Genomic DNA, 12,855 nt, shown 5'->3' on the forward strand with positions numbered 1-12,855 from the left:
TCAGTACTCTGTGCGACAGTTTGACTGCCTCAGTCTTACTCTGTGCCGACAGGTTGGACTGGCCTCAGTACTCTGTGCACAGTTTGACTGGCCTCAGTACTCTGTGCGACAGTGACTTGCCTCAGTACTCTGTGTGGACACGTTTGACTGGCCTCAGTACTCTGTGTGCACAGTTTTGACTGGCCTCAGTACTCTGTGTGACAGTTTGACTGGCCTCAGTACTCTGTGTGACAGGTTTTGACTGGCCTCAGTACTCTGTGTGACAGTTTGACTGGCCTCAGTACTCTGGTGTGACAGTTTGACTGTATCTCTGTGTGACAGTTTGACTGGCCTCATACTCTGTGTGACGTTTGACTGGCCTCAGTACTCTGATGTTGACAGTTTGACTGGCCTCAGTACTCTGTGTGACAGTTTGACTGGCCTCAGTACCTGTGTGACAGTTTGACTGGCCTCAGTACTCTGTGCGGACAGTTTGACTGGCCTCAGTACTCTGTGCGACAGTTTGACTGGCCTCGTACTCTGTCTCGACAGTTGACTGGCCTCGGTACTCTGTGCGGGACAGTTTGACTGCCTCGGTACTCTGTGCGACAGTTTGACTGGCCTCGGACTCTGTGCGACAGTTTTGACTGGCCTCGTACTCTGTGCGACAGTTTGACTGGCCTCGGTACTCTGTGCGACAGTTTGACTGGCCTCGGTACTCTGTGCGACAGTTTGACTGGCCTCGGTACTCTGTGCGACAGTTTGACTGGCCTCGGTACTCTGTGCGACAGTTGACTGGCTCGGTACTCTGTGCGACAGTTTGACTGGCCTCGGTACTCTGTGCGACAGTTTGACTGGCCTCGGTACTCGTGTGCGCAGTTTGACTGGCCTCGGTACTCTGTGCGACAGTTTGACTGGCCTCGTACTCTGTGCCGACAGTTTGACTGCCTCGGTACTCTGTGCGACAGTTTTGACCTGGCCTCGGTACTCATACGATAGTTTGACTGGCCTCAGTACTCTGTGTCGACAGTTTGACTGGCCTCAGTAGTCTGTTAGATAGTTTGACTGGCCTCAGTACTCTGTGTGACAGTTTGGCTGGCCTCAGTTACTCTGTGTGACAGTTTGGCTGGCCTCGGTACTCTGTGTGACAGTTTTGACTGGCCTCGGTACTCTGTTTGTGGACAGTTTGGACTGGCCTCGGTACTTCTGTGTGACAGTTTGACTGGCCCTCGGTACTCTGTGTGGACAGTTTGGCTGGCCTCGGTACTCTGTGTGGGACAGTTTTAATCTCTCCTTTTCTCAGAGGACTGAGTGTGGATGTGACCACTACTTATCTGTATCCCCATCAGAGGACTGAGTGTGGATGTGACCACTACTTATCTGTATCCCCATCACAATGTCTGTTCTGACAMTGTCCAGTCACAGCCAGCTCCTCTTAGCTGACAAGGGCCTGGTAGAGATGGGCCAGGCACAAACTACTACTACACACTTCCTCTGCTGCTTTTCCACATTGTCCACATCCCTGTCATGAGACAGAGGGTTCGAAGGTGGTGGGAACATCGGTTATTCAGTAGTAATATTTAGACTCATGGGAAGGGCAGCCGTGGTGAAGGACACCAGACTATGTTTTGTTCAATCAGTGATTCTACTATCAGCCTCTTGTAATGGTGGAATACAATCAGGAGAGGTTGTTAAATGTCATTCTGTTTGTTATGGATGGAGAAACAGCACGCTGTGTATGAGAAATCCACACATGCAACATCTGACATCATTAGTGTGGGTGGGGTGGGTTGCAGTCATGGAACATGTGAAGTTTTTAAATGTGTGTCACCTTTAGGCTCTGATGGAGAAACTGAAGATCCAGCTGGAATCAGCCCGTAAAGCCAAGGAGAATCGTGCCGCACAGCAACCTGGGAAATCAGACAGGGTGAGTGGAGGTGTATAGGGAGGGACAGGCGTTAACCCCTCAGGGAGCCAATGTATGTGCTACTCTTGTGGAGATGACCACTAGCACATTAGAACAGACTAAATCACTGTCAGCTGACTGACTGAGTGCTCAGTAGGTACAAGCCTGCAGGCCAATTGACTGCTTTAGCCTTGTCTGCCTGCCTGCCTTTCTCTCTGAATACCTGCTGTCTGAATGCCTGTATAGAAGTTTATATTCTCTCCGGTTCGCAGTAAGAGTTGTCTTTGACAATAACCCATTTTCTCACTCCTTCAGATTTATATACTCTAGAATACTAGAGTATCTCCACTCCAACACATCTACCCCATCAGATTTACAGTTGAAGTTTCATAGACCTTAGCCAAATACATTTAAACTTAGTTTTTCACAATTCCTGACATTTAATCCTAGTAACGATTCCCTGTCTTAGTTCAGTTAGGATCACCACTTTATTTAAGATTGTGAAATGTCATAATAACAGTAGAGAGAATGATTTATTTCAGCTTTTCTTTCTTTCATCACATTCCCAGTGGGTCAGAAGTTTACATACACTCAATTAGTATTTGGTAGCATTGCCTTTAAATTGTTTAACTTGGGTCAAACGTTTCGGTTAGCCTTCCACAAGCTTCCCACAATAAGTTTGGTGATTTTGGCCCATTTCTCCTGACAGAGCTGGTGTAACTGGGTCAGGTTTGTAGGCCTCCTTGCTCACACACGCTTTTTCAGTTCTGCCCACACATTTTCTATAGGTTTGAGGTCAGGGCTTTGTGATGGCCACTCCAGTACCTTGACTTTGTTGTCCTTAAGCCATTTTGGTGCCATTTTTCCGCAACTTTGGGAGTATGCTTGGAGTCATTGTCCATTTGGAAGACCCATTTGCGACAAGCTTTAACTTCCTGACTGAAGTCTTGAGATGTTGCTTCATATTATCCAAATAATTGTCCTTCCTCATGATGCATCTATTTTGTAAAGTGCACCAGTTCCTCATGCAGCAAAGCACCCCTACAACATGATGCTGCCACCCCCGTGTTCACGGTTGGGATGGTGTTCTTCGCTTGCAAGCCTGACCCCACCAAACATAACGATGGTCATTATGGCCAAACAGTTCTGTTTTTGTTTCATCAGACCAGAGGACATTTCTCCAAAAAGTACGATCTTTGTGTGCAGTTGCAAACCGTAGTCTGTTTTTTATGGCGTTTTGGAGCAGTGCTTCTTCCTTGCTGAGCTTCCTTTCAGGTTATGTCGATATAGAGTCGTTTTACTGTGGATATAGATAATTTTGTACCTGTTTCCTCAAGCATCTTCACAAGGTCCTTTGCTGCTGTTCTGTGATTTTTCTTGCACAAAGTACGTTCATCTCTAGGAGACAGAACGCGTCTCCTTCTTGAGCGGTGTGACGGCTGCGCGGTCCCATGGTGTTTATACTTGCGTACTATTGTTTGTACAGATGAACTTGGTACCTTCAGGGTTTGGAAATTGCTCCCAAGGATGAACCAGACTTGTGGAGGTCTACAAATTTGGTGAATATGGCTGATTTCTTTTGATTTTCCCATGATGTCAAGCAAAGAGCCACTGAGTTTGAGGTAGGCCTTCAAATATATCCACAGGTACCTCCAATTGACTCAAATTATATCAATAGCCTGCACACACTATCAGAAGCTTCTAAAGCCATGACATTTTCTGGATTTTTCCAAGCTGTTTAAAAACACTGTCACTTCTGACCCACTGGAATTGTGATACAGTGAATTATAAGTGAAATAATCTGTCTGTAAACAATTGTTGGAAAAATTACTTGTCATGCTCAAAGTAGATGTCCTAACCGACTATAGTTTGTTAACAAGAAATTTGTGGAGTGGTTAAAAAATGAGTTTTAATGACTCCAACTTAAGTGTATGTGAACTTCCGACTTCAACTGTATATACTCTAGAATACTAGAGTATCTCCACTCCCACACATCTACCCCAATCAGATTTATATACTCTAGTGTTCTCTTCTGCCCTGGTAAGGTTTATCCTAACAGAGAGCTCATATCTACACTAATAATACAGTGGCTACAATTTAACACTGTTATTGCGTCATCCATCTTCCACCAGGCGTAAGGAATCTCAGACACTCAAAGGAACCTTCAAAACAACGATCTTGGCTGCCTAACGCTGCACTGTACACGCCGTCTTCGATGCCTAACGCTGGACTGTACACGCCGTCTTCGATGCCTAACGCTGGCACTGTACACGCCGTCTTCGATGCCTAACGCTGCACTGTACACGCGCCGTCTTCGATGCCTAACGCTGCAGCGCCGTCTCGATGCCTAACGCTGCACGCCGTCTTCGATGCCTAACGCTGCACGCCGTCTTCGATGCCTACGCTGCACGCCGTCTTCGATGCCTAACGCTGCACGCCGTCTTCGATGCCTACGCTGCACGCCGTCTTCGATGCCTAACGCTGCACGCCGTCTTCGATGCTAACGCTGCACGCCGTCTTCGATGCCTAACGCTGCACGCCGTCTTCGATGCCTAACGTGCACGCCGTCTTCGATGCCTAACGCTGCACGCCGTCTTCGATGCTAACGCTGCACGCGTCTTCGATGCCTAACGCTGCACGCCGTCTTCGATGCCTAACGCTGCACGCCGTCTTCGATGCTAAGCTGCACGCCGTCTTCGATGCCTAACGCTGCACGCCGTCTTCGATGCCTAACGCTGCACTGCACACGCCGTCTTCGATGCCTAACGCTGCACTGCACACGCCGTCTTCGATGCCTAACGCTGCACTGCACACGCCGTCTTGGCTGGCTAGTGCTCACTACATGGTCATAATGTCCCACAACCATTTATAAACACAACCACTTGTTTATTTTAGCTGCTGGGTGAAGTATTACACACCTAAATTGTGGTTTGTTTACAACTGTGAATTTATTGTAGGAGTTGTTTTTAGTTTGTAATGACAGAAGGGTTATGTGTTTTCAATGATCAGACTTTCTTCTTCAGTGAAACGCTTGACTTGCCTATGTGTTTTTTTTGGAAAGGTTATGGCCCATGTCTATTGTTCGCAGTGTCAATCAAAGCCGTCTATCTCTCTTTAGCTTCTCTCGCTCGCCTTGAATGTCCTCTCCTATTCCCCACACTCTCCTCGCTCCCCTCTCTGTCGTATCAGCTTTGAATGAAACCCTCTAGTGCAGGGATAACCAACTGGATTCAGCCGGGCCCACTTCTTTTTCTTGAATGTATGGTCAGAGGTCCGCCCGTTAGGGAACCCTGCTCTAGTGAGCTGTCTGATTTTGAACCCTCCACCTCTCCTCAGTTTAGGTTTTTCTGTGTTGCTTCTCTTTTCACAAGTGAGGAGAATAAGTATATGGATAAGTAGGCTAATGTATTACTGTTCCTCTTTTGGTGAGATCTGCTATAACCTCTTAAGACTCCTCAGTGGGGGTGGGGCTGTTGGTGTTATTCCACACTCTTCATTGTCCCCCACGATGAAATCAGGGAGGGAATGTGGCTCGGTCTCCGTCTTGAATGATGCTTCTTGCCATAGAGATCTGGCATTTACAAAATTTGACTGGCCTGCAGTACTTTGTGAGCAGTTTGACTGGCTCAGTACTTGTGTGACAGTTTGACTGGCCTCCGTAACTCTGTGTGACAGTTTGACTGGCCTCAGTACTCTGTGTGACAGTTTGACTGGCCTCAGTCCTCTGTGTGACAGTTTGACTGGCCTCAGTACTTGTGACGTTTACTCCTGTGCGCACCTCCCAGTTTTGACAATGGCCTCAGTACTTCTGTGCGACAGTTTGACTGGCCTTCGGTACTCTGTGGCGCAGTTTGACTGGCCTCGGTAACTCTGTGCGACAGTTTGCTGGCCTCGTACTCTGTGCGACAGTTTGACTGGCCTCGGTACTCTGTGGCGACAGTTTGACTGGCTCGGTATCTGTGCGACAGTTTGACTGGCCTCGGTACTCTGTGCGACAGTTTGACTGGCCTCGTACTCTGTGCGACAGTTGACTGGTCCTCGTACTCTGTGCGACCAGTTTTGACTGGCCTCGGTACTGTCTGTGCGACAGTTTGACTGGCCTCGGTACTCTGTGGCGACAGTTTGACTGGCCTCGTACTCTGTGCGACAGTTTGCTGGCTCGGTACTCTGTGCGACAGTTTGGACTGGCCTCGGTACTCTGTGCGACAGTTTGACCCTGGCCTCGGTACTCTGTGCGACAGTTTGACTGGCCTCGGTATCTGTCGACAGTTTGACTGGCTCGGTACTTCTATACGATAGTTTTGACTGGCTCAAGTACTCTTGTGTGACAGTTTGACTGGCCTCAGTTAGTCTGTATGTAGTTTGACTGGCCTCAGTACTTGTGTGACAGTTTGGCTGGCCTCAGTATCTTGTGTGACAGTTTGGCTGGCCTCGGTACTCTGTGTTGACAGTTTGACTGGCCTCGGTACTCTGTGGACAGTTTGACTGGCCTCGGTACTCTGTGGTGACCGTTTGACTGGCCTCGTACTCTGTGGTGACAGTTTGGCTGGCCTCGGTACTCTGTGTGACAGTTTGGCTGGCCTCGGTTCTCTGTGTGACAGTTTGACTGCCTCGGTACTCTGTGTGACAGTTTGGCTGCGCATCGGTACTCGCTGTGTGAACAGTTTGGCTGGCCTCGGTACTCTGTGTGACAGTTTGGTAGGCCTCGGTAACTCTGCTGTGGACAGTTGTTGGCTTGGCCTCGGTACTGCTATAGCAGACCGCATGTTCCCCTGTGTGTGTTTGTTTAATTGCCTTGTTGTACGTTACAAATAAACACGATGGGCATCTGTCACGAGAGACAGGCTTCAGAGGACTGAGTGTGGATGTGACACTAGCTTACTCTGTATCCCCATCAGAGGACTGATAGTGTGGATGTGACCCACACTTATCTGTATCCCCATTAGAGGACTGAGTGTGGATGTGACATACTTATCTGTATCCCATCAGAGGACTGAGTGTGGCTGTGACCACTACTTTATCTGTTATCCCATCAGAGGACTGAGTGTGGATGTGACCACTACTTATCTGTATCCCCATCAGAGGACTGAGTGTGGATGTGACCACTACTTTATGTATCCATGCGAGACTGAGTGTGGATGTGACCACTACTTATCTGTATCCCCATCAGAGGACTGAGTGTGGATGTGACCACTTACTTATCTTGTATCCCATCAGAGGACTGAGTGTGGATGTGACCACTACTTATCTGTTATCCCCATCAGAGGACTGAGTGTGGATGTGACCACTACTTATCTGTATCCCCATCAGAGGACTGAGTGTGGATGTGACCACTACTTATCTGTATCCCATCAGAAGGACTTGAGTGTTGGTGTGACCACTACTTATCTGTTATCCCCATCAGAGGAACTGAGGTGTGGATGTGACCACTACTTATCTGTATCCCCATCAGAGGACTGAGTGTGGAATGTGACCACTACTTATCTGTATTCCGCCATTCAGAGGACTGAGTGTGATGTGACCACTACTTATCTGTATCCCCATCAGAGGACTGAGTGTGGATGTGACCACTACTTATCTGTATCCCCATCAAGGGCTGAGGTGTGGATGTGACCACTACTTAATCTGTATCCCCATCAGAGGACTGAGTGTGGATGTGACCACTACCTTATCTGTATCCCCATCAGAGGACTGAGTGTGGATGTGACCACTACTTATCTGTATCCCCATCAGAGGACTGAGTGTGGATGTGACCACTACTTATCTGTAATCCCATCAGAGGACTGAGTGTGGATGTGACCACTACTTATCTGTATCCCCATTAGAGGACTGAGTGTGGATGTGACCACTACTTATCTGTATCCCATCAGAGACTGAGTGTGGATGTGACCACTACTTTATCTGTTATCCCCATCAGAGAACTGAGTGTGGATGTGACCATACTTTCTTGTATCCCCATTTAGAGGACTGAGTGTGGATGTGACACTACCCTTATCTGTATCCCCATCAGAGGACTGAGTGTGGATGTGACCACTACTTATCTGTATCCCCATCAGAGGAATGAGTGTGGGATGTGACCACTACTTAATCTGTATCCCCATCAGAGGACTGAGTGTGGATGTACCACTACTTATCTGTATCCCATCAGAGGACTGAGTGTGGATGTGACCACTACTTATCTGTATCCCCATTAGAGGACTGAGTGTGGATGTGACCACTACTTATCTGTATCCCCATCAGAGGACTGAGTGTGGATGTGACCACTACTTATCTGTATCCCCATCAGAGGACTGGAGTGTGGATGTGACCACTACTTAATCTGTATCCCCATTAGAGGACTGAGTGTGGATGTGACCACTACTTATCTGTATCCCCATCAGAGGACTGAGTGTGGATGTGACCACTACTTATCTGTATCCCATCAAGGACTGAGTGTGGATGTGACCACTACTTATCTGTATCCCCATCAGAGGACTGAGTGTGGATGTGACCACTACTTATCTGTATCCCCATCAGAGGACTGAGTGTGGATGTGACCACTACTTATCTGTATCCCCATCAGAGGACTGAGTGTGGATGTGACCACTACTTATCTGTATCCCCATCAGAGGACTGAGTGTGGATGTGACCACTACTTATCTGTATCCCCATCAGAGGACTGAGTGTGGATGTGACCACTACTTATCTGTATCCCCATCAGAGGACTGATGTGTGGATGTGACCACTACTTATCTGTATCCCATTGAGGACTGAGTGTGGATGTGACCACTACTTATCTTATCCCCATCAGAGGACTGAGTGTGGATGTGACCACTACTTATCTGTATCCCCATCAGAGGACTGAGTGTGGATGTGACCACTACTTATCTGTATCCCCATTAGAGGACTGAGTGTGGATGTGACCACTACTTATCTGTATCCCCATCAGAGGACTGAGTGTGGATGTGACCACTACTTATCTGTATCCCCATCACAATGTCTGTTCTGACAGTGTCCAGTCACAGCCAGCTCCTCTTAGCTGACAAGGGCTGGTAGAGATGGGCCAGGCACAAACTACTACTACACACTTCCTCTGCTGCTTTTCCACATTGTCCACATCCCTGTAATGAGACAGAGGGTTCGAAGGTGGTGGAACATCGGTTATTCAGTAGTAATATTTAGACTCATGGGAAGGGCAGCCGTGGTGAAGGACACCAGACTATGTTTTGTTCAATCAGTGATTCTACTATCAGCCTCTTGTAATGGTGGAATACAATCAGGAGATGTTGTTAAATGTCATTCTGTTTGTTTGGATGGAGAAACAGCACGCTGTGTATGAGAAATCCACACATGCAACATCTGACATCATTAGTGTGGGTGGGGTGGGTTGCAGTCATGGAACATGTGAAGTTTTTAAATGTGTGTCACCTTTAGGCTCTGATGGAGAAACTGAAGATCCAGCTGAATCAGCCCGTAAAGCCAAGGAGAATCGTGCCGCACAGCAACCTGGGAAATCAGACAGGGTGAGTGGAGTGTATAGGGAGGGACAGGCGTTAACCCTCAGGGAGCCAATGTATGTGCTACTCTTGTGGAGATGAACCACTAGCACATTAGAACAGACTAAATCACTGTCAGCTGACTGACTGAGTGCTCAGTAGGTACAAGCCTGCAGGCCGATTGTCTGCTTTAGCCTTGTCTGCCTGCCTGCCTTTCTCTCTGAATACCTGCTGTCTGAATGCCTGTATAGAAGTTTATATTCTCTCCGGTTCGCAGTAAGAGTTGTCTTTGACAATAACCCATTTTCTCACTCCTTCAGATTTATATACTCTAGAATACTAGAGTATCTCCACTCCCAACACACATCTACCCCATTCAGATTTACAGTTGAAGTTTCATAGACCTTAGCCAAATACATTTAAACTTAGTTTTTCACAATTCCTGACATTTAATCCTAGTAACGATTCCCTGTCTTAGTTCAGTTAGGATCACCACTTTATTTAAGATTGTGAAATGTCATAATAACAGTAGAGAGAATGATTTATTTCAGCTTTTCTTTCTTTCATCACATTCCCAGTGGGTCAGAAGTTTACATACACTCAATTAGTATTTGGTAGCATTGCCTTTAAATTGTTTAACTTGGGTCAAACGTTTCGGTTAGCCTTCCACAAGCTTCCCACAATAAGTTTGGTGATTTTGGGCCCATTTCTCCTGACAGAGCTGGTGTAACTGGGTCAGGTTTGTAGGCCTCCTTGCTCACACACGCTTTTTCAGTTCTGCCCACACATTTTCTATAGGTTTGAGGTCAGGGCTTTGTGATGGCCACTCCAGTACCTTGACTTTGTTGTCCTTAAGCCATTTTGGTGCCATTTTTCCGCAACTTTGGGAGTATGCTTGGAGTCATTGTCCATTTGGAAGACCCATTTGCGACCAAGCTTTAACTTCCTGACTGAAGTCTTGAATGTTGCTTCAAATATATCCAAATAATTGTCCTTCCTCATGATCCATCTATTTTGTAAAGTGCACCAGTCCCTCATGCAGCAAAGCACCCCTACAACATGATGCTGCCACCCCCGTGTTCACGGTTGGGATGGTGTTCTTCGCTTGCAAGCCTGACCCCACCAAACATAACGATGTCATTATGGCCAAACAGTTCTGTTTTTGTTTCATCAGACCAGAGGACATTTCTCCAAAAAGTACGATCTTTGTGTGCAGTTGCAAACCGTAGTCTGTTTTTTTTATGGGCGTTTTGGAGCAGTGCTTCTTCCTTGCTGAGCTTCCTTTCAGGTTATGTCGATATAGGAGTCGTTTTACTGTGGATATAGATAATTTTGTACCTGTTTCCTCAAGCATCTTCACAAGGTCCTTTGCTGCTGTTCTGTGATTTTTCTTGCACCAAAGTACGTTCATCTCTAGGAGACAGAACGCGCTCCTTCCTTGAGCGGTGTGACGGCTGCGCGGTCCCATGGTGTTTATACTTGCGTACTATTGTTTGTACAGATGAACTTGGTACCTTCAGGGTTTGGAAATTGCTCCCAAGGATGAACCAGACTTGTGGAGGTCTACAAATTTGGTGAATATGGCTGATTTCTTTTGATTTTCCCATGATGTCAAGCATAAGAGCCACTGAAGTTTGAGGTAGGCCTTCAAATATATCCACAGGTAAACCTCCAATTGACTCAATTATTCAATAGCTGCACACACTATCAGAAGCTTCTAAAGCCATGACATTTTCTGGATTTTCCAAGCTGTTTAAAAGCACTGTCACTTCTGACCCACTGGAATTGTGATACAGTGAATTATAAGTGAAATAATCTGTCTGTAACAATTGTTGGAAAAATTACTTGTCATGCTCAAAGTAGATGTCCTAACCGACTATAGTTTGTTAACAAGAAATTTGTGGAGTGGTTAAAAAATGAGTTTTAATGACTCCAACTTAAGTGTATGTGAACTTCCGACTTCAACTGTATATACTCTAGAATACTAGAGTATCTCCACTCCCACACATCTACCCCAATCAGATTTTATATACTCTAGTGTTCTCTTCTGCCCTGGTAAGGTTTATCCTAACAGAGAGCTCATATCTACACTAATAATACAGTGGCTACAATTTAACACTGTTATTGCGTCATCCATCTTCCACCAGGCGTAAGGAATCTCAGACACTCAAAGGAACCTTCAAAACAACGATCTTGGCTGCCTAACGCTTGCACTGTACACGCCGTCTTCGATGCCTAACGCTGGACTGTACACGCCGTCTTCGATGCCTAACGCTGCACTGTACACGCCGTCTTCGATGCCCTAACGCTGCACTGTACACGGCATCCGTCTTCGATGCCTAACGCTGCACGCCGTCTCGATGCCTAAGCTGCACGCCGTCTTCGATGCCTAACGTGCACGCCGTCTTCGATGCCTACGCTGCACGCCGTCTTCGATGCCTAACGCTGCACGCCGTCTTCGGATGCTACGCTGCACGCCGTCTTCGATGCTAACGCTGCACGCCGTCTTCGATGCCTAACGCTGCACGCCGTCTTCGATGCCTAACGCTGCACGCCGTCTTCGATGCCTAACGTGCACGCCGTCTTCGATGCCTAACGCTGCACGCCGTCTTCGATGCTAACGCTGCACGCGTCTTCGATGCCTAACGCTGCACGCCGTCTTCGATGCCTAACGCTGCACGCCGTCTTCGATGCCTAACGCTGCACGCCGTCTTCGATGCCTAACGCTGCACGCCGTCTTCGATGCCTAACGCTGCACTGCACACGCCGTCTTCGATGCCTAACGCTGCACTGCACACGCCGTCTTCGATGCCTAACGCTGCACTGCACACGCCGTCTTGGCTGGCTAGTGCTCACTACATGGTCATAATGTCCCACAACCATTTATAAACAAAACCACTTGTTTATTTTAGCTGCTGGGTGAAGTATTACACACCTAAATTGTGGTTTGTTTACAACTGTGAATTTATTGTAGGAGTTGTTTTTAGTTTGTAATGACAGAAGGGTTATGTGTTTTCAATGATCAGACTTTCTTCTTCAGTGAAACGCTTGACTTGCCTATGTGTTTTTTTTGGAAAGGTTATGGCCATGTCTATTGTTCGCAGTGTCAATCAAAGCCGTCTATCTCTCTTTAGCTTCTCTCGCTCGCCTTGAATGTCCTCTCCTATTCCCCCTCTCTCCTGTGTCGTATCAGCTTTGAATGAAACCCTCTAGTGCAGGGATAACCAACTGGATTCAGCCGGGCCCCACTTCTTTTTCTTGAATGTATGGTCAGGGTCCGCCCGTTAGGGAACCTGCTCTAGTGAGCTGTCTGATTTTGAACCCTCCACCTCTCCTCAGTTTAGGTTTTTCTGTGTTGCTTCTCTTTTCACAAGTGAGGAGAATAAGTATATGGATAAGTAGGCTAATGTATTACTGTTCCTCTTTGGTGAGATCTGCTATAACCTCTTAAGACTCCTCAGTGAGGGTGGGGCTGTTGGTGTTATTCCACACTGC

The 12,855-nt window shown here is 47.2% G+C and overlaps 1 protein-coding gene across 1 annotated transcript in view; it reads left to right on the top strand.

The window, feature by feature from the left end:
• The window catches only part of cwf19l2 (CWF19 like cell cycle control factor 2), a 50,892-nt gene that overhangs the window by 25,814 nt on the left and 12,223 nt on the right, over window positions 1-12,855 (top strand). The window contains 1 exon segment of the mRNA XM_070433891.1: window positions 1,817-1,916. Within this exon segment, the coding sequence (XP_070289992.1) occupies window positions 1,817-1,916 (100 nt within the window).

This window comes from Salvelinus sp. IW2-2015, linkage group LG22 (genome assembly GCF_002910315.2).
Source record: "Salvelinus sp. IW2-2015 linkage group LG22, ASM291031v2, whole genome shotgun sequence".
Classification (NCBI taxonomy): domain Eukaryota; kingdom Metazoa; phylum Chordata; class Actinopteri; order Salmoniformes; family Salmonidae; genus Salvelinus; species Salvelinus sp. IW2-2015.